This window comes from Drosophila willistoni, unplaced genomic scaffold, assembly GCF_018902025.1.
Source record: "Drosophila willistoni isolate 14030-0811.24 unplaced genomic scaffold, UCI_dwil_1.1 Seg169, whole genome shotgun sequence".
In the NCBI taxonomy this organism is placed as follows: domain Eukaryota; kingdom Metazoa; phylum Arthropoda; class Insecta; order Diptera; family Drosophilidae; genus Drosophila; species Drosophila willistoni.
In genome coordinates, this window is record NW_025814128.1 from 4,617,811 (window position 1) to 4,637,574 (window position 19,764).

The window sequence follows — 19,764 nt, forward strand, 5'->3', positions numbered from 1 at the left end:
TTTTGGAGACACAGGTCGTCGTAGATGAACTAAAGACGATGAGCGTGGATATACATTTATGAGCCTGGTTGAAGACATCAAATCGCAGAAAGAAAATTCGGACAATTGATTCAATGTTTTTGATATCTCATGTTGTTTAAGATTAAACATCGTGTCCATCTGAAGCGGCTTCACCAAATCAGATGCACCAAGAAATATACACAACGAAATAAAATCATAACACAAAAATAAGTCATAAAGATTCATATGACAATTATTGCTTAAAAACCAAACAAAACATGCATCCACACTCTGTGGAAAACACTTAAGATTGTAACAGCGGCGCGATGTCAAGTGGCCGACGCCGTGCCCAAAATAATAATAATTTTTCAACCCCCGAATGCGTGGGTGTGAGTTGTACTAGAATAAGATCTCCTTAAGAACAATTGTTACCTCCTAGAGCCTAAGATTTCCTATATAAACTCCGTACTTTAGTAAATAAAATCAGTTCATATTTTGAATTCAACGAATGAAGATTGGGTTATTTTCCTTCTCTCCGGGAATCCCTATTCATTTTGGTCCTTCGAGCCGGATGGATCATGTTTGGTCCTTCGATAAAAAAGAACTCTGTAGTTTTCCCCCACCAGTGGTAAGAGACTCAGAGGTTCAATCAGCTCCTTAAGGTCTGAATTCTTACGATAAGATCAGATAAAGGTAGCAAAATAAAAAACTCTTGTTTTCCCCCACCAGTGGTAAGAGACAGAGTATAAAATTAAAGCAAAATATTATTGCTTTATAAATAAAAAATGCGTGCGTCTGAATTTAAAGGCAGTTTGGCTAGTGGAGCAACTGTAGTATCTTCAGCGGCGGGAGAGTTTTTTAACCGATCTTAAAGGCAGTTTGGCTAGTGGAGCAACTGTAGTAATTTCGGCAGTGTGTATGTACACTAATATCGTTGCAAACGCTGTATGTAGTTGCAAGTAGGCAACAAAGATCAGCAGCAGAGCAATGAAACAGTTGCAATTAGCTAACAAAGGACAGCAGAAGAGCAATGAAATATTTGCAAAGGGGCAACACGTTAGCAGAAGAGCAACAACATAGTTTCAGAGACGAAAAGGATGGTGCCAGGTGGCCGCAGGAGCAGATCGGAGAGGCGAGCGGAGTTCGAACGAGTTTAAGGAGAGGCGAGCGGAGGCAAAGCATGGTTTTCTAACAATTTAAAGGTCGCTTAAATAAAAAACTAATTACATACTACACAAATAAATTCCAAAACGCCCCATTTGGCTGCCCTTCGCAGAATGTTTAAGAATAAACATCGTGTCCATCTGAAGCGGCTTCACCAAATCAGATGCACTAAAGAAAATATAATACAACTGTACTTTGGCACAAACAACTAACCTAGCATATGACTAGAATTACAATCAGCCACACGCGTTGTGGGAAAAACACTTGTAATTGTAAACTAACCCAAACGATCACGACGGCAGGATGTCAAGTGGCCGACGCCGTGCCCAAAATAATAATAATTTTTCAACCCCCGAATGCGTGGGTGTGAGTTGTACTAGAATAAGATCTCCTTAAGAACAATTGTTACCTCCTAGAGCCTAAGATTTCCTATATAAACTCCGTACTTTAGTAAATAAAATCAGTTCATATTTTGAATTCAACGAATGAAGATTGGGTTATTTTCCTTCTCTCCGGGAATCCCTATTCATATGTAGTGATTCGGCTCCTCTGCAATATCAAAAGCACGTTGAAGCGTATCAGCCGAATGATGCAGAAAAGGCACAATGCCCTATTGTGTTAAAAATTGTACCAGATGGCGCAATAAACCGGCAATCGACAAGTCGTTTGTCAGCAGCAGAAGCAAAAGCGGTTGATGAGCGGTGACCCACTTCGAATGTTGGTAGTAGAGTTGTAGTTGTAAAAAAGGAAGCCAATACTTTGCGGATTTGTGTAGACTACAGGAAGCTAAACAGCATCGTTTTGGAAGAATGCTTTCCAGTTCCTTTAATAGACGAAGTGCTCGAGAGGTTGCAGGCAGAAGGCTTTTATACGATTATGAATTATAAATAAAATTGCGAAAATGTAATTTTTTGCAAAAACGCATAAGCTTTCTAGGTCACGAAATTGAAGATGGAAAGATTTGGCCCGGTAAAGATAAGACAATGGCGATAGGTCGTTTCAGAATACCCACAAATGTCAGATCTATTCAGGCATTTCTTGGTTTAACCGGATTCTTTAGAAAGTTACCAAGTTGCTGAAAAAAGATGTCAAGTTGCTAGCAATTGAAGATGGCGATAATAAGTGAATCAGTGTTATACCTCTATTCTCGCGAGGCACCAACCGAGCTGCACACGGATGCTTCAAAAGATGGGTTTGGAGCGGTATTACTTCAGCTATTTGACAACAATTTGCTTCCGATCTATTTTTGGAGTAAAAAAGCATCTGAAGCAGATTTGAAAAGGCCTAGCTACATTCTCAAAGTCAAGGCATCAAAATTTCGACATTATTTGCTAAGGATCACTGTGAAATTAGTGACAGACTGCATTGCATTGCATCAAACGCTTTTAATAAATTCCTTCCATCCAATGATGTAGAGCATGTACTGTCAAGCACAGGAGCAGCAAAGTGCAATGGCCAAATTGAACGGGTTAGCCGTTGTATCTTGTCTATTTTTGGAAATATATCAGCAGAAGAGCCCACTTCCATTCATCAACGAAAATGTCACCTTTTAAAGTTCTTTTTGGAACCAGAATGCTTAACCATATAGACCACCGATTGCTGGATATATTAGGGGAAGAACGAGCGGCAAAAGCTACGACAAGAGGCTAAGATTAATATAAAGAAGGCGCAGGCGACTTACAATCGGAATTACGATAAGAACAGGAAAGGCGAGACTATTTGGAAATATGGTGGCTATAAAGAGAACACAGTTTGTAGATTGGCAAGTCAGTTTTTGGGACCCTGTGAAGTCATCAAAGCTAAGCGCAACGGCCGGTATGATGTAAGGAAAGCGACCAATGGCGAAGGACTAATGATGATAACCACAAGCGTTGACTTTATGAGGCTTTGGCGGTATGTGTTGTTTCTTCTGGGTCAGAAGACGATTATCAGGAGGACCGAGAGTAAAGATGAGATGGGCACACTGCTCTCAGATTACCTCTATGGAGAGAGAGACGCGTGTGGCAGCTAAGAGTAAGTGGCAACTCCGTGAGAGAGAGTTAAAGAGTAAACTTCGTCGAGAACGGGCGCAAGAAACGAAGTTCCGTTATAGTTCGGCAGTTTGAAATTAAATGTTGACTTTGAAGAAACACATGTATTACACCTCGATTTTAAACATTTAGTTAATAATTTGTATAGTAAACTACTTCAAATATGATGTTAACCTCACATGTAAATTTTTATTTCTTTTTATTTGTGTTGTCTCAGCTTCAGACAGCTTTTACAATGAATTTAAACATTAATTCCATATTTTATATATTATACTAGCTGTCCCGGCAAGCGTTGCTCTGCCCCCTTTTTTACTTGCTGGCGAATTAAATGATTAGTTCATCCATTAAATGTTCGACGTGGCAATTTTCAAATTTTTTGCTACGCACTTAACTTAGTTGAATACTATTGAGTATACAATATTTTTTGTTTTGTTTCCAGGTGCATAAATAAACAAATTATTTGGTGCTCCCACCCTGGAACATGCCACGTATAATTGTCCGTGAGAAAAGCACGGCTCTTCTAAATTTACCCCACACACTTGAAGGGTTTGTCCTTGCGCTTTATTTATCGTCATTGCAAATGATAAACGCACTGGGAATTGAAGACGTTTCAATTCGAATGGCATGTCAGTTGATATCAATGGAATCCTTGGTATTAATACAACTTCTCCTCTTTCTTTGCTAGTTAGAATTTTTGCTTCGATTAAATTAGGCATTAATTTTTTTATACAAAGTCTTGTTCCATTGCAAAGTTTTGGTGCATTGATATTTCTTAATAGTATGATTGAGGAACCCACTTTCAATTTTAAAATATGTGGTGGCATACCGGGTAGCTCCAAAGAATTTAGAAATTCCACAGGATAATTTACTGCGTCTTCTTCTGTTGTAGCAGTATCGATTGACTTGTATGATATTATGTCACCTGGTAATTTCTGTTGAATTTGATCATTTATTTCATTTATATTTGAGTTCGTTGGTGCTAAAATTGCGAATTCCCTCAGCCAATCCTGATTTGTATAGTTTTGAACTATGTTTGGAAACACGTGATCAATTAGTTCTTCTTTTGATGACAACATTATGCAAAAGTTGTTTGGTAACGTGATAAGGCCATTTGAATCCCGTTCAATGTCGCCATCGCCAATGTCAAGAAGTTGCTCCGAAAACTCACCTGCTACTGGATTGTTTTGAAGACGCACACGCATATTTATGTTAAGCGATAACTTTTGAACATTTCTCCAAAGAAATGAACTTTTCAAACATGCATTAATTTCATCAGCTGGAGTTGATCTGGGAAAGACGGGCAGCGTTTGTCGAAAATCATCAGATAGCAATATTAATGCACCTCCAAATAATTCTTGATTGCCCCGTAGATCCTGTAATGTTTGATTCAATGCTTGCAAAGATTTTTTATGGGCCATCGGACATTCATCCCATAAAATAATTGCTGCTTGTTGCAAGACTTTTGCCATTCCTGAATTTCTTGAAATATTACACGTTGGAGTCTCAACTGTTATGAATTTTGCGTTCGGATCTAATTGTTGCAAAGATTAATGATAGGAGATACTGGTTGATACTGATCGTAATTTTTTATACCAGTTATTGCATTTATCATTGGTATATTGATATGATACCCGTCATCTCCTCTCCAGAACAAAATCGGGTATTGTAATGCGTCATAACAACGATGGAGTTCAGAAATACGATTTAGTTGCTCATTCCTACGATGCAAAACAATATCTCTTTGATGAAATTGTTCTCCAACTATTACGATTGCAACTTCATCGATTGTTGGTGCATTAAATCGCCTGGCATGTTGTCCGAGTGGTGTTCTGTCAGCACGTATTATGATTTTATGGTCATCGGTGGGCATCTGATCCAGTGCATTCTTGAATAATTTGACCAATTCATTGTGCTGATGGAAAAATCTTTGCAGCTCACTCAAGATTTCTCTTCTAACATTTGTAGCGATTGCACAGCGCTGGTTCAATTCGCTATCAACATCACCAATGAAATATATTTGTAAAAACTGATTTTTTTTCTCATAAATCAAATTGCATAGTAAGTACTAAGAAGTAATTACCTTAAAGGTCGGCATAAATGCATCTCTTATACAGTCCCAAAAGATGTCATTTGAAAGCACGAATTGTACGTTTGAACATTTTTCAAAAACTCCTTTGACGCTTGTGAATTGCCATAAATTAATGAGTGCAAAGGGTCTGGTGGAGGTTCTAATGCAGGCAATTGAACTTTTCCAGAAGCACAGCTCTGCAATGCACACATTCTTTATTCATTTGTCCAATATTGGAATATATGCTATAATCAATTGTGCTATCATAATTATAAGCTTCTTTGGGCCACAACCAACATTTACAAAAAAAAATGGCAAAATTGGTTGATTCCTGAATGAATTATTAACTTACAAAAAAACGGCTTACAATTTTATATATATAGATTTGTGTCAATAATATTAAATTTTGTGAATACGTGAGTTTTAAAACTTAACCTGAAACAAATGTTAACTAGCAATCGGTGTTGATCGTCTGTCCAATAGATGCAGACGCTTTACCTTACGCCTAGAGTTGTTGACGGCCAAGTCGTTACTAAAGGATTCGGATGAGGGACAACGTGCTGGACCCTCTGAGCATGCAGTCCAGCATTTTGAGTTTTCTGGTTTTCTGTTTGCTGGTTTTCTGTTTGCTTATTGTTTTTTAAACATGCTTTTTCCAATTAAATCTTCTGTCTATCGTAACGCCCACATATGTATGTGGCATTGCTGGCAGTCGGAATTGTTTCATTGTTAAATCTTAGTGCAGGGCAGGTTAAGCTTCTCAGAGCAATTGTGGTTTAAATTGGCTTGATAGTATTTATAGAAATGCACCATCGTTTGGTCGATGCATGGAAGTCGTATAGATGTGTTTAAAGGGCTTCCGTCGCATCTTGTGGGTCAAATGCACTGGAGAGAATAGCCGTATCTTCAGCATACGTCGCAATCATCATGCCATTGGTTGGGGACTTGGTAGTAATTGGTAGTAATTGGCATATCGCCTGTGAATAGTGTGTACACCTTGTGGAACTCCTGCTCAGATAGGTTTTGTGGACTAGAATGCGTCATCATAAAAAAGTGGTGGTAAAACTTCTCGTATTTTTTTAAGTTGTCCAGAGTGCCATACTCGGTCAATGGCTTGTTTAACGTCTAAAAAGACAGCAGAGCAATATTTCTTTTCTTTGAAAGCAGTTAGGACATGATTAACAACCCTGTGTACTTGTTCAGGCGTACCATGCTGATTCCTGAAGCAAATATTGGTAATTCGGGATGGCGTCATGGCTACCCAGGTGCGCCGGTACTCTACCAAGATATATTCTTTCGCATACTTTGATTTGCCAGGTTTAAGAATCATTACAATCACAGCACGCTTCCAGACCGCTGGAAAGTGCCGAATGTGGAATATAGCATTGCACAGGACCACAAAAAAGTCTATAGCTTTATCAGGTAGTGCCTTAAGCACTCTTCCATCGATGAGATCGTGACCCGGCGCTTCTTGAGTTTCACACGTCTAATTTGCTCTAGAATCTCCGCTTTAGTAAAGTGATGGTGTCATCTTTAAGAACATGAGAGAGTAAACTTGATTCCGTCTCCTCTATGTCTTCTCGGTCTGCAATAAGGGCTGGGGAATACTGCTGCACTAGATGGCCGGCAAAAGCCTCAGCAGCATTTCGAATTGGATGGCGATGCTGAGGTTGCCTACGTAGTTTACGAGTAAACCGCCAGAGTTGGCACTTTGATCTGTCTGCCGAGCCCGCTTGTTCCAGTAAAACATCGATTTCCTGTTAGCGCATCTCTGCCAATTGTTCCTTTAAGCATCTGCCTGCAGCATTAAGCATTTGCTCGTAGAAGGGAATCCTTAGTCTTATCCAGCGTTTTTGAAGCCAGCGCTTATATGGAGGAAGGTTTTGATGTGGTCAGGAAGATTGCCTTGGTTATTTAATGTATGGTATGGGGAGCGGGTGATGCAGCAGCAGCTGCATCCTCAATACGTTTTTGGAGCAGTTAAGCAGCAAAGTCAATATCGGCTGTTGACGTAATTTCGATTTCTGAATGCAGATAGTCGTTAGGAGCTTGCCGAAAAGTGACCATTTTAGATCCAAATGGGAGAAGGTGGTGACGACAAGGGAGTGGCTGAGGCGTTGAGTGGAGCTCCACAAGCAGGGGTAGGTAATGTGAGTCGAGGTCATGCAGTTCACGGATGAGTAGGAGCAGGGTTTGATATTACTACGAAACTACGTAGTATTTTTTTTTGCTCTCGCTACCGTTCCCGTTTTTGACGAGGGCAGGAGCAGAGTCAAAGGAAAACTACGAAAAATAAATGCTGTGCTCTGCTATAGTTTTCGACGTTTAAAAAAGCTATAGCAATAGCAATAGCAAAAAATGAAACGAATTTTAATACGTAGCCGTAGTTCAAAACCTAGAACGAGATGAGAGCAGATGAAATATTTTTTTTGTTGTTACTACCGCTCTCATTATATTCATTTTTGATATAACCAAAATGAATAATTTTGCTTAATAATAATGTTGATTTGGTGTCCCCCAAAGAAAGTTGGACCTCCAGAATTTGGTACTAATTGTAGCATCAAATATATGCTTACCACGGGCGTTATTTTGTGAATCACCCCAAAAAGAGTGTCTATCATTCCAATCACCTCCAATTAAGGTTTTAGGTGATCTGACATTAAGTATGCCCTCAAGATCCTGTTGGGAAATGTTTGTGTTTGGGGGAAGATAGATGGCGCCAATTTGAATTGAGCCTATGTTGGAGTTTACAGCAATGGTTGCGAGCTGCACTTTAAAACAAAGAAATTGTGGCAAGGGTGTATGTCAGATGTCTGATCTAACCAGAATGGAAGCGCCACTATGGTGATTAGCTCCCCCACAGTGAGCATTGTGATGCTCGTATTTGAAGTAATTTATTGTTACACTTGAGGTGTAGTACACTTGTATTTTTCAAAGTTACTCATTAATTTTAATGATTAATGATTTTCTTGCGCCCTTACTCGACGAAGTCTACTCTTCAACTCTCTCTCACGGAGTTGCACACACACCTCTCTCGCCATAATAAGGGTAATCTGAGAGTAGTGTGTCCATCTCATCTTTACTGTCGGCCTTCCTGATAATCGTCTTCTGATTCAGAAGACAGCAACTCGTCGTTCTCTGCCACATATCGGCAAAGTCTCATTTAGTCCACGCTCGTAGTTGTCATCATTGGTTTTTCACCATTGGTCGCTTTCTTTACATCATACTGACCGTTGAGTTTAGCTTTGATTACTTCTTATGGTCCCAAAAATTGACTTGCCAATTTAAGGCCCGCTACAAACTGCAAATATCCTTCTTTTTTAGCCAGCTGTTTATTACGAACTATACATTTTATGCACTTTGCAATCAATCTTGATCCTTTACTTTCAAAATGCGGTATCCAGTACTGTTGTTTGATAGCGTGCATTGTCTTGGGCGTCGAAAAATGTCCAACCTCGTGCGATCGTTGTATTATTTCACGTTCCATTAGCTTTGGGACTACCAATAACTCATTACCTTCAGCTTCTTTGAATAGCATACCACCTTTTACGTTGAAGTTCTTATATTGTTGCTGCTTTAGTATCTCTATAATTGCGATAATATGATCATCTGTCTGCTGTGACTTCTTTAAACGCGCTGTTATTTTATCTTTTACTACTAAGCACGACTGCGGCTAACGGCTTAAACAGTCAACGTACTGCATCTTATCTGCTGATCGGTGCTCCACGTTCAAATTGAAATCTTGAAGACACAATATTCATTGCGCTACTTCCCTTGGGATGTCCAGTTTTGTCGTAGTTTGCTTAAATGCAATGCAGTCTGTCACCAATTTCACCGGGATCCCTAGCAAATAATGTCGAAATTTTTTTAATGCCATATATGCTGCCTTGACTTCAAGAATGTAGCTATGCATTTTCGAATCTGCTTCAAATGCTTTCTTACTCCAAAAATAGATCGGAAGCAATTTGTTGTCAAATAGCTTAAGTAGTACCGCTTCAAAACCATCTTTTAAAGCATCCGTGTGCAGCTCGGTTGGTGCCTCGCGAGAATAGAGGTGTAACACTGGTTCACTTATTATCGCCATCTTCAATTGCTGACAACTTGAAATCTTTTTTCAGCAACTTGGTAAAGGATCGTGCTATCTGCGCATACTGAGGAATAAACTATCTTAAGAATCTGGTTAAACCAAGAAATGCCTGAATAGATCTGACATTTGTTGGTATTCCGAAACGACTGATCGCCGTCGTCTTATCTTTACCGGGCCAAATCTTTCCATCTGCAATTTCGTGACCTAGAAAGCCTTTGCGTTTTTGCAAAAAATTACATTTTCCCAATTTTATTTTGAAATCATACTTTGCTGCAGTTTCTAATACCAATTTGGTTTCGTTTAGACAATCGTTTGCTGACTTTGCATATAATATAATATCATTCATATATAATTGCATTATATTCTTGTTAATCAGATCCTAAAATATGTGGGTAACGAAACGTATGAATGAAGCAGGAAATTACAAAATCAAAATAGCGCTCTATTAAACTGGTATAACTCTTCTATAGTAACAAACGCTGTATTCGATTTGCTAGATTCCTCCATGTGCCATTGAAGGAACCCATTTTCTAAATCCATAATCGTATAAAAGCTTGCTGCTTGCAACCTCTCGAGCATTTCGTCTATTAAAGGAACTGGAAAGCATTCTTCCAAAACCATGCTGTTTAGCTTCCTGTAGTCTACACTGTTTATGTAGGGGGTTCGAACTTCCTTCTGGTTGATGGCAGCTAGGTGAACTTTTCCTTTTCCCTTTTTCCTCCCAGTAAATTCTTTGACACGCAGAGAGTATTTTCACTTCACTTGATGTATTCAGGTATAAACTTCAACTAACTCTAGCTTAGCTTAAGAGCAGGGCACCAAGCCCCGCTTGGAGCGGAGTGTGGGGAGTTCTTTCGTGGGGAGAGCGATGGGCACCATCGGGAGAGCGGCGCGAGGTGAAAGCTTCCGCCTCCTTTAACCCTTGTGTTGCCCGGTTGGGCATAAACATGCTCCCCCCCTTGCAGGAGTGCAAGACCCAGGCAGTTTAATGGCACGCTCCGGACAGGGTCCAGCCAAAAACTGTGCGCATCGCAATCGGCCGCCCGCCAACCCCAGGTAGACTAGAATCTAGCATGACCTCCGTGATCACATCCGCGCCCAGGACCAGAGACACTGACGACGGTCGGTAGAACGTCTCATCCGCCAGGACGATGCCCTCAAACTTTTTGGCGATCTGTGGGTCCACCGGAGCGCTTGGAGTGCGGCAGCACAAGCCATCGACCACCTTCAGGATCGCCTCCAATCGCCATCCTTCACTGATTGGGGACCGGATCACTGCTGCCACCGCTTTCTCTGCCCCTATATTGACGGCTGTCAACTTGAAGGCCGTGGCCAATGACGTCGCCATCGACGATACCGCAGAACAAGGGTCCACCAGGGCCTTCACGTCGAAGGTTTTTCCCTCCGTCTCAATACGCACCATCGCCGTGGGCATCAGATGCGGATTGCGGTGCTGCAGCAGTGTGGTCAAGGTCAGTTTCGGATCGGAGGCTGGCGTTGGCGCGACCCTTCGTCTGGAGGACTCGGGGGTGACTCGGCGTACGACGGAGCTTGGAGTGCGTCGACGTAGCTGTTCATGGAAGTGAAGCAGCGTGTGGTGATCCTCCTCACAGATTCGGCAGTTATCACCGCTTAAGCAGCTTCCTCCGGAATGTTGGTGGGCCAGGCAATTGGCGCAGTACTTATTCGCCAGCACTGCCCTCATCCTCTTCTCCACGTTCAGCCGCAGGAAGCGACGGCATCGCTTCAGAGGATGGATTCCGCGACAGACTCGGCAACGGAAGGACTCAGTTCCTCGCGAACATCTGCGCTCCTCTTTCGATGCCTGTACTGAACGCGGTCTCGGAGCCATGGAAACGGGATCTAGGTTGACGAATATCAGGAAGCTGCCGGGACAAATAATGAAGAAAGCGGATTAATGTAGGACGATAGAACACATATTACTACTGGCAGCTCGGCCCTTCTTACTTGGGAGGAAGGACCAAGTGCTGGACGCTACTGTAGTTTTACGTAATGGGTTTGAATTCTTTCTTCTGGAGGAAGAAAGATCAACTTTGCGACGGGACGCTTCACAATACCGCGAGCGGTAAGCAGTTCGACGACGCGGACATTGCTGTCACTGCCAGGGTGTGTCTGGTGGATTCGCCCGAGACGCCATTCATTAAATGGAAGATTGTCGTCTTTGAGTACCACCAGATCGCCCACTTCAAGATTTTTAGAAGGGAATCGCCACTTATTGCGCTTATGTAGCTCCTTCAGATACTCGTCTTTCCATCGGGTGCAGAAATGCTGACTCACGGCCTTCAGACGCTGCCACCGGTTAATGATAGACGGTACCTGATCCTTGATTTCAGGTTCCGTCACGGATAGCAATGGACCGCCAACTAGGAAATGGCCTGGGGTCAAAGCTAAAGAGTCGGTGGGGTCTTCAGACATAGGAGAAATCGGCCGCGAGTTCAAACACGCCTCTACCTTAGCCAGCAGCGTAGAGAACTCTTCAAAAGTATACCTTTGGTTGGAAGTGGCCTTGTAGAACAGAGTTTTAAAACTCTTAACTCCAGCCTCCCACAACCCTCCCATGTGTGGTGCCCCGGGAGGGATGAAATGCCAGGACAGATTCTGATGGCTGTAGTGGGATAATATTTTCTGCTGGGTAGAACTTAGGAAATCTTTTTCAAGCACTCTGGATGCACCTACGAAGTTTTTTCCGTTGTCGGACTGCACTTGCTGGGGACACCCTCGCCTCGATACAAAGCGAGCGAATGCTGCCAGAAATGCTTCGGTACTCAAATCCGAAGTTGCCTCAAGGTGAATGGCTTTGGTGGAAAAGCAAACAAAGACACACACATATCCCTTTGATATGCGGCAAGCGCGGCCGGTGAAACTCTTGATGTCGAAAGGACCTGCGAAATCTATCCCGGTGGTCGTGAAAGGTCGTGCGAAAGTAGTTCGCTGGGCCGGAAGGGTGCCCATTAGCTGTGATTGCAGCCTTCTTTTATAAATCACACAGACTTTGCATGAATTGACCACCGATTTTACTAGATTCCGCAGTCTTGGAATCCAGTATCTCTGTCGGATGAGACGGACTACCAGTTGGCTGCCCCCATGGAGAGAGATCTGATGCGTGAAAAGCACCAACAGCCGGGACAACGGCTCATCGTAACTAAGGGCCGCTGCTTGTTGCACGCGCCCACATGCTCGGATCACACCTGATACGTCAATGAAAGGATTCAAATTGAGAATGGTGCTAGACGTGGGCAGAGATTTCTTCTGCTGTAGACACCGATGTTCCGTCGTAAAGTAATCACGCTGAGTGACTCGGATCAACGCCTGGAGTACTTGATTGATCTCGCTAGAGGTCACCTCCCCGGAGTAATCGTTTGGAAGTTTACGACACCTTCTGCCGAAACGGATCACATATGCTATCACTCGTAAGTCACGTGCCAGATTGGAAAAACGAGATAATATCTCGTTGGCTGGCTTAGCGTTCGCGACGTGGACCTTCACTACCCGCTTCTCCAAGGCAGTGTCTAGTGGGAGTGGTGTCGCTCGCTGCCAGGACTCTTGTGGTTCCCGTAGCCATGGTGGGCCGTGCCACCACAAATCCTTGTGTACCAATTCCTGCGCACTCAGGCCGCGGCTAGGGAGATCTGCTGGATTGTCCTCTGAACGAACGTGATTCCATGGGGCGTCATTTGTTGCCGTCACAATCTTTGCTACCCGATTTGCGACAAACGTTGTCCATGTGCAGGGTGGCTTATTTAACCACGACAGTACGACGGTGGAATCTGACCAATAAAAAGCCTCCGCATTATCAACTGGAAGTTGCGGAAGAACTGCAGCTGCCAGTTCCGCTAAAAGTGTAGCTCCGCATAATTCAAGGCGGGGCAATGAAACCGTTTTAACCGGGGCGACTCTAGATTTCGCTGCAAGAAGGCAGCATGATATGCCTTGGTCATTGCTAACGCGCACGTAAATTGCGGCACCATAAGCCCGCTGTGACGCATCGCAAAAACAATGGAATTGGATGGCGGAATTTGGGTCATGAAGAACCCATCGTGGAATTCGGATCTGGTCAAGGAAGGAGTAGCTCTTTGTAAAATCCTGCCACCTGTGATGGAGTTCACTGGGCAATTGATCATCCCACCCTAGCTCTTGTAACCAGAGCTCTTGCATAAACACCTTGGCTTGAATCACAAAGGGAGCCAGCCAGCCAGCGGGATCGAATAACTTGGCGATCTGCCCGAGGACTTCTCGCTTAGTATAAGCTGACTTGACATCTTGGGGTGAGATGACAAAATAAAACTCATCCGTAGTCGCTTTCCATCGGATTCCCAGTGTTTTCGCTGTGCTGGCCTCTTCGATGTCGAGGAAATCAGCATTCAGTAAATGACTCTTTGGAATACAACTGAGCACGCTCTTTACATTCGATGTCCACTTGCGCAAGGGAAAGCCAGCTGAACCAAGAGCGTCTTGAAGTTCATTGACCATTGCGATTGCCGTTGTTTCATTATGAGCCCCTGCCAGGACATCATCGACATACATATAGGACTTGATAATATCGCTAGCCAAAGGAAATTTGGATTGTACATCACTTGCGAGTTGCTGAAGTACTCGGATGGCTAAGAACGGAGCACAGTTAATGCCAAACGTGACGGTATTCAGCTCGTAATCACCAAGTTGCCCCTCTTTATTTCGGAACAGGATCCTCTGAAATGGCGTATGGATTGGATCGACCATAATTTGGCGGTACATTTTTGTGATGTCGGCATTGAAAACTACTCGGAAAAAACGCCACTTGAGAATCTGAGTAGTGAGATCGGACTGAAGTACCGGACCAGGGTAAAGTATGTCGTTGAGACTTACTCCGTTGGTGGACTTGCTAGAGGCGTTAAAAACTACCCGTACCTTTGTTGTGGTGCTGTCGGGCTTGAAAACCGCATGGTGTGGCAAATAAAAATTGTTATTAGTGCCGTCAAATGGAACCTGACGCATGTGGCCCAAGTCCAAATATTCTTGGATGACGGCGTCATACTCAGTTTTTGCCGGAATATTTTTAAGGAGTCGGCTTTCGTTTTTTAGGAACTGAGCCAATGCCCCTGGTCTGGAATGACCAAGGTTGATGTTGGTTGGATCTCGAAACGGAAGTGAGACCGTATATCTCCCCGAAACATCTCTTCTTGTGGTCTTCTGGAAATTGACCTCGCAAACAGAGTCAGAATCTTCTACCGGTTTGCCCGGTAGATCCTCCACCTCCCAAAACCTTGTGAGAAGAGTTTCAAGTCCCTCCTCTCTGCTAACTGCGACCCTCGTGGTGAACGCGGCACATGAACTGACGGGGACCCCTTGCAACGGGCCTGAAATGACCCAACCGAATCTCGTCTCTTGAGCCATTAAAGATCCGCACACTTCGGTCTGGATGCCGGAAAGAGTCACCGCTGGTATTACATCAATGCCAAGGAGTAGATCGATCTTTGCCTTTAATCTGAAGGAGGGGTCGGCTAGAGGAATATTGGGCATTCCTTCCAGTGTGGCTTGGGCTATCGTACATGACGGCAAATCATCAGCAACTTGGGACAAGACAAACGCTTCTATCTCGATCTGGACTGGAGGTCCATGCGATGACCGAATGCTTATGTGACAGACCTTCAAGGTTCTATTGACCTTTCCGTTAATGCCTGTCACTTCGGCCCTGACAGTTTGGAATGGTAACTTCATGAGTCGGAACATTCTTTCGGATATGAAATTGGCTTCAGAAGCCGGGTCTAATAGCGCCCGTGAAGCATAAGTAGTGCCCTTGTGCCAAAAGTCCACGATCGCTGTACCTAGCAACTTATCTCGTGAGGACCTTGCCTCAGAGGTAAAGTAAGTCCGGACAATATTGTGCGAACTGGGCTGAGCTGGGACCGACGTTGGATTATTCTCCGGTCGGGCGTCCTTGTGCAAGAGCGTATTGTGACGCCCCTTGCACGTGAAGCAATTGTGCTGACTCGGACAATCTTTTACTTGATGTCCTCTTGCGAAACAGTTCAGACAAAGGGACTTTTTCTTTATGTATGCCACCCTCTCTGGCACCGTCATCTGAAGGAAGCGGGGACATCGACGCACCGGGTGATTCTCCTTCATACAGAGATCACAGGATTTTGGTTTGGTGGTCACCTTGGCTTCAAATGTATTAGCCTTTCGGGTGGCTGGAATCGGATTTCGTGGAGGTTTCGATGTGGGAACCGAAATAGCCATTGCAGTTGTATTTTCCACCGCTTCGAGCGTACGGAACCGCTCAGTGAGGAAATCGTCCATCATTTGCCACTCTGGAATGGCAGTCTTGTCTCCCAGAGATTGCTCCCATAATGAAAGGGTATTCTTTGGCAATTTGATGGAACAGAAAAATACGAACATGCCTCCCCAAGTGGTTACTGGCAGGCCACAGTGCTCAAAAGCGCGAATGGATGCCTGCAGAGCATTCTGATGATCCTGTAATGCTTTTCCGGACTCATGGGAAATTTGAGGCAGGTCAAGAAGTGCTCGGAATTGGCTGTTGACGATAAGTCGCTTATTTTCGAAACGCTGTTTAAGTGCATTCCATGCCGTTTCAAAACCATCATTTGTAAGCGGGAATTTTGCTACAATGAGGTTGGCTTCACCCCTCGTTTTCGCTAGGAGATGGTACAGCTTTTCAACAGGGGAAATTCGCGAATCGCTTATGTAGATGGCTGTAAACAAGTCACGGAACGTGGGCCATTTTAAATAATCTCCCGTAAAGATTTCTGTGTCAATGGGTGGCAATCGACAGCCTCGTTCTGCTGGTGCAGAGGTAGGCGCATGACGGTTCGGAGGAGTCGGAGCAGACCCTTCATGGATAAGCTCGTTTAATCGAGCCGTGCATCGCTCGTAAACTTGATAGCATTTGTCATATTTAGCTTGGATGGCTAAATCTTCAGAGTTATCGTCTTTACCATCTGTGAGTGCCTCGCATTTCTCATATTCCTGCTCGACCTTCTCCCACAACGCTTGAACTCGATCACGACGGACTTGGAGCGTAAATACGCTGACCTCGGACAGTGACGTGACGTGGGTGTCGACTTCAAACTGACTTAGTTTATCGCAAATGGAACCAAACTTCTTCAAAGCCATGGTGGAAGCAGCTAAAACCCTTTTGGTCTCGGACCGAGTGACTCTTGGGGCGGTTACCAAAATCTGTGGAAGTGGTACCAATGATTTGACCTCTTTTTGGCTTGCTCGTCGAGGCTCTGACGTGGCTTGCTGAAAGGTCGTGCTCGATGGTGCGGACTTGAGAGTTAGTGGACTAGAGAGGGTCTGAAATGCTCGGGAAGGAGGAGTTGTAGGGCTGGTACTCCTCTGGCGCTGACCTGGAGCAGCAATTGAGGATTTGCTCGGGGCTGCAGTGTTCTCAGCTGCTTTCTCGTCTTTTGACGGGCTCGTGCTCATAACCCCAGAGAGTGGCGGTTATAAAGTGGTGAGCTGGCTTGGCACGGCTTGAAAATTAGCCAAAAAGACGAACTGGAACGTTTGGGAAAAACTGGAACACTACCAAACCACTTGAAGAACGGCTTTGAAACGCCTTGAAATAGATTGAAAAAACCAGAAAACGAGCTGGTACGTTTGGAATGACTTGGAACACTGCCAAAAAACCCTAGGATTGGCTTGGAACACCTTGGAATTCAAATATAACTACAAAGATGCGACTTGGAACGTGTGGGAATACTTTGGAATTGCAATATAACTCCAAAGATGCGACTTGGAACGCTTGGAACACTTTGGAATTCAAATATAACTACAAAGATGCGACTTGGAACGTGTGGGAATACTTTGGAATTGCAATATAACTCCAAAGATGCGACTTGGAACGCTTGGAACACTTTGGAATTGGAATCTAACTCCAAAGATACGACTTGGAACACGTGGGAATACTTTGGAATTGAAATATAACTCCAAAAATACGACTTGGAACACGTGGGAATATTTTGGACTTGAAATATAACTCCAAAAATACGACTTGGAACACGTGGGAATACTTTGGAATTGGAATCTAACTCCAAAGATACGACTTGGAACGCGTGGGAATAGAATAAACAAAAACGCGGAACACAAATTTTTACCAATTAAATATTATTCGATTTTTTCCTCAACGTGACCCTTCAACATATATACCCCACAAAGTGCCTGCCAACCTAGGGTATACAGCACAGCTACTTTTGGTCGTTTGCTTTGTGCCGGTCTTTGGCACATGAGCTTGCAGCTGTGCTGGTATACTGCAGTTAAGCGGTACTTATGTATGCACGTATGTATGTATGTATATAGGCTGCAAGGGATAGCGGGATTTGTTCGCGGTGATGGAAAAATATATTTGTGTGCGAAAAAATTAGAAATTTTTGTGGAATATATGTATGTATGGATATGTATATGAGAATCAATATGTAAAATTTTATGTATGGAAAAAAAATATGTATATGTATATGGATATGAATATATATATGTAAAATTTTATGTATGGAAAAATATGTATATATATGTATGTGTATGGATATGTAAAATGTTGGAGTATATATATATGTATTTAAAAATTTCTTTTTTTTTTTTCTTTTTTTTTAAATATGAAAATATGGAATGGCGATATGCAGAGGTGTGAATGGATCGGATTTCTTTATATAAATTAATGGTTTTTTTTTTTTTTAATATGATTTCTTTTGCTGTGTCTAACCGATATGCCCCCAACTTTATAGGGTGTCTGGTCACCAGAAATGTCTAAGTGTGGCTTTTATAAGTGAGAGGGTGGTTCACTTTCGTTTTTTTTTTTTTTTAAATCTTTATTATTCGTATTGAAAATTTTCTTCTCTTCGTTGGAACCACCTTTCACTGCGCGCACACTTTTCCCAGGAGTGGACTGTATTTGCACAAAACCTTTATTTTTGGATTTAATGTAGCACTGGATATGTTTGTAATTTTTGTCACATTCACACACTCTGCTTGCATATATATATATTTTATATGTAGGAGATCACTTTTTCCGTAGGTTTGATTCACTGCATACATACATATGTGTTAATATTTTTTTTGAAATTGCGAAAAAATATATATTGGAAATAGGCAAATAAAATATGGCGCCTTATATATTTGGCCTATATATGCCAAAGTGCGAGAAAAAAAAACTTGAAGTGGGCGAACCAATATGGCGCCTTATGTACTGGACACATATATATGTATGAAAATTTGGGGACCAAAATTTTCTCTCCTTTGAGGAGGAAAAATTTGCGCGAAAGTAATTTTTACTTGGATTAGGAGAATCAATGGCAACAATTATATGTATGTGAGTATGGGTACGGATGCTGGAGGCATGTACATGTACTCATATACCTATAATTTGCAAAAAAATTACTTAGCTTGAAATATGGATGAAATTCCACCGATGCTAGTGGTTCGAGAGGATCTTAGTATCCGGCTCGAAGGACCAAATGTTTATGTAGGGGGGTCGAACTTCCTTCTGGTTGATGGCAGCTAGGTGAACTTTTCCTTTTCCCTTTTTCCTCCCAGTAAATTCTTTGACACGCAGAGAGTATTTTCACTTCACTTGATGTATTCAGGAATAAACTTCAACTAACTCTAGCTTAGCTTAAGAGCAGGGCACCAAGCCCCGCTTGGAGCGGAGTGTGGGGAGTTCTTTCGTGGGGAGAGCGATGGGCACCATCGGGAGAGCGGCGCGAGGTGAAAGCTTCCGCCTCCTTTAACCCTTGTGTTGCCCGGTTGGGCATAAACATACACAAATCCGCAAAGTATTGGCTTCCTTTTTTACAACTACAACTCTACTAGCAATATTCGAAGTGGATTTGCGCACTATTCCTTTTTCTTCCCACTCATCAACCGCTTTTGCTTCTGCTGCTGACAAACGACTTGTCAATTGCCTGATTATTGCGCCATCTGGTACAATTTTTAACACAATAGGGCAATGTTCCTTCTCTGCATCATTCGGCTGGTAGCTATCCTGTATCAACGCTTCGACTTGCTTTTGATATTGCCGAGGAGCCGAATAACTACATGAGATGTCAAAAACATTGTACCAATTGTAAGTATATTCTTTTTTGCGATTTGGTGTCTTCAACCAGGCTCATAAATGTATATCCACGCTCATCGATCGATACTCTAAACTTCTCCACGAGGTCGTATCCCAAAATAACGTCACACTTCATAGTGTTGGTCTCTACTACCAAGAATTTTTGCTGCGTCTTTATTTCATCTACGACGACCTCTGTCTCGAAAAAGCTTTTTGCTTTTATTTGGCTTACCCAACTTATTTTAGAAAGGAGTTCTTTACAATAGTGTGGGCGGTATATGAATTGATCGATATCAGAGTGTTTAGGAGCTTCGGGTTTTATTTGCTCTAGATTAATTGTAGTTTA

At 42.8% G+C, this 19,764-nt stretch overlaps 1 protein-coding gene across 1 annotated transcript; it reads right to left on the reverse strand.

The window, feature by feature from the left end:
• Window positions 1-10,261: 10,261 nt before the first annotated feature.
• LOC124460964 lies at window positions 10,262-18,845 on the reverse strand. Its single transcript, XM_047012561.1, has 2 exons — window positions 18,747-18,845; window positions 10,262-11,235 (listed from the first exon to the last, which is right to left on the reverse strand). The coding sequence occupies exon 2, from the start codon at window positions 11,199-11,201 to the stop codon at window positions 10,335-10,337; it is 867 nt and encodes a 288-aa protein (XP_046868517.1). The 5' UTR covers window positions 11,202-11,235; window positions 18,747-18,845; the 3' UTR covers window positions 10,262-10,334.
• Window positions 18,846-19,764: the final 919 nt, after the last annotated feature.

Coding starts and splice junctions, on each gene's coding strand:
- LOC124460964 (XM_047012561.1), bottom strand. CDS start 11,201: ATGGCTCCGAGACCGCGTTCAGTACAGGCATCGAAAGAGGAGCGCAGA.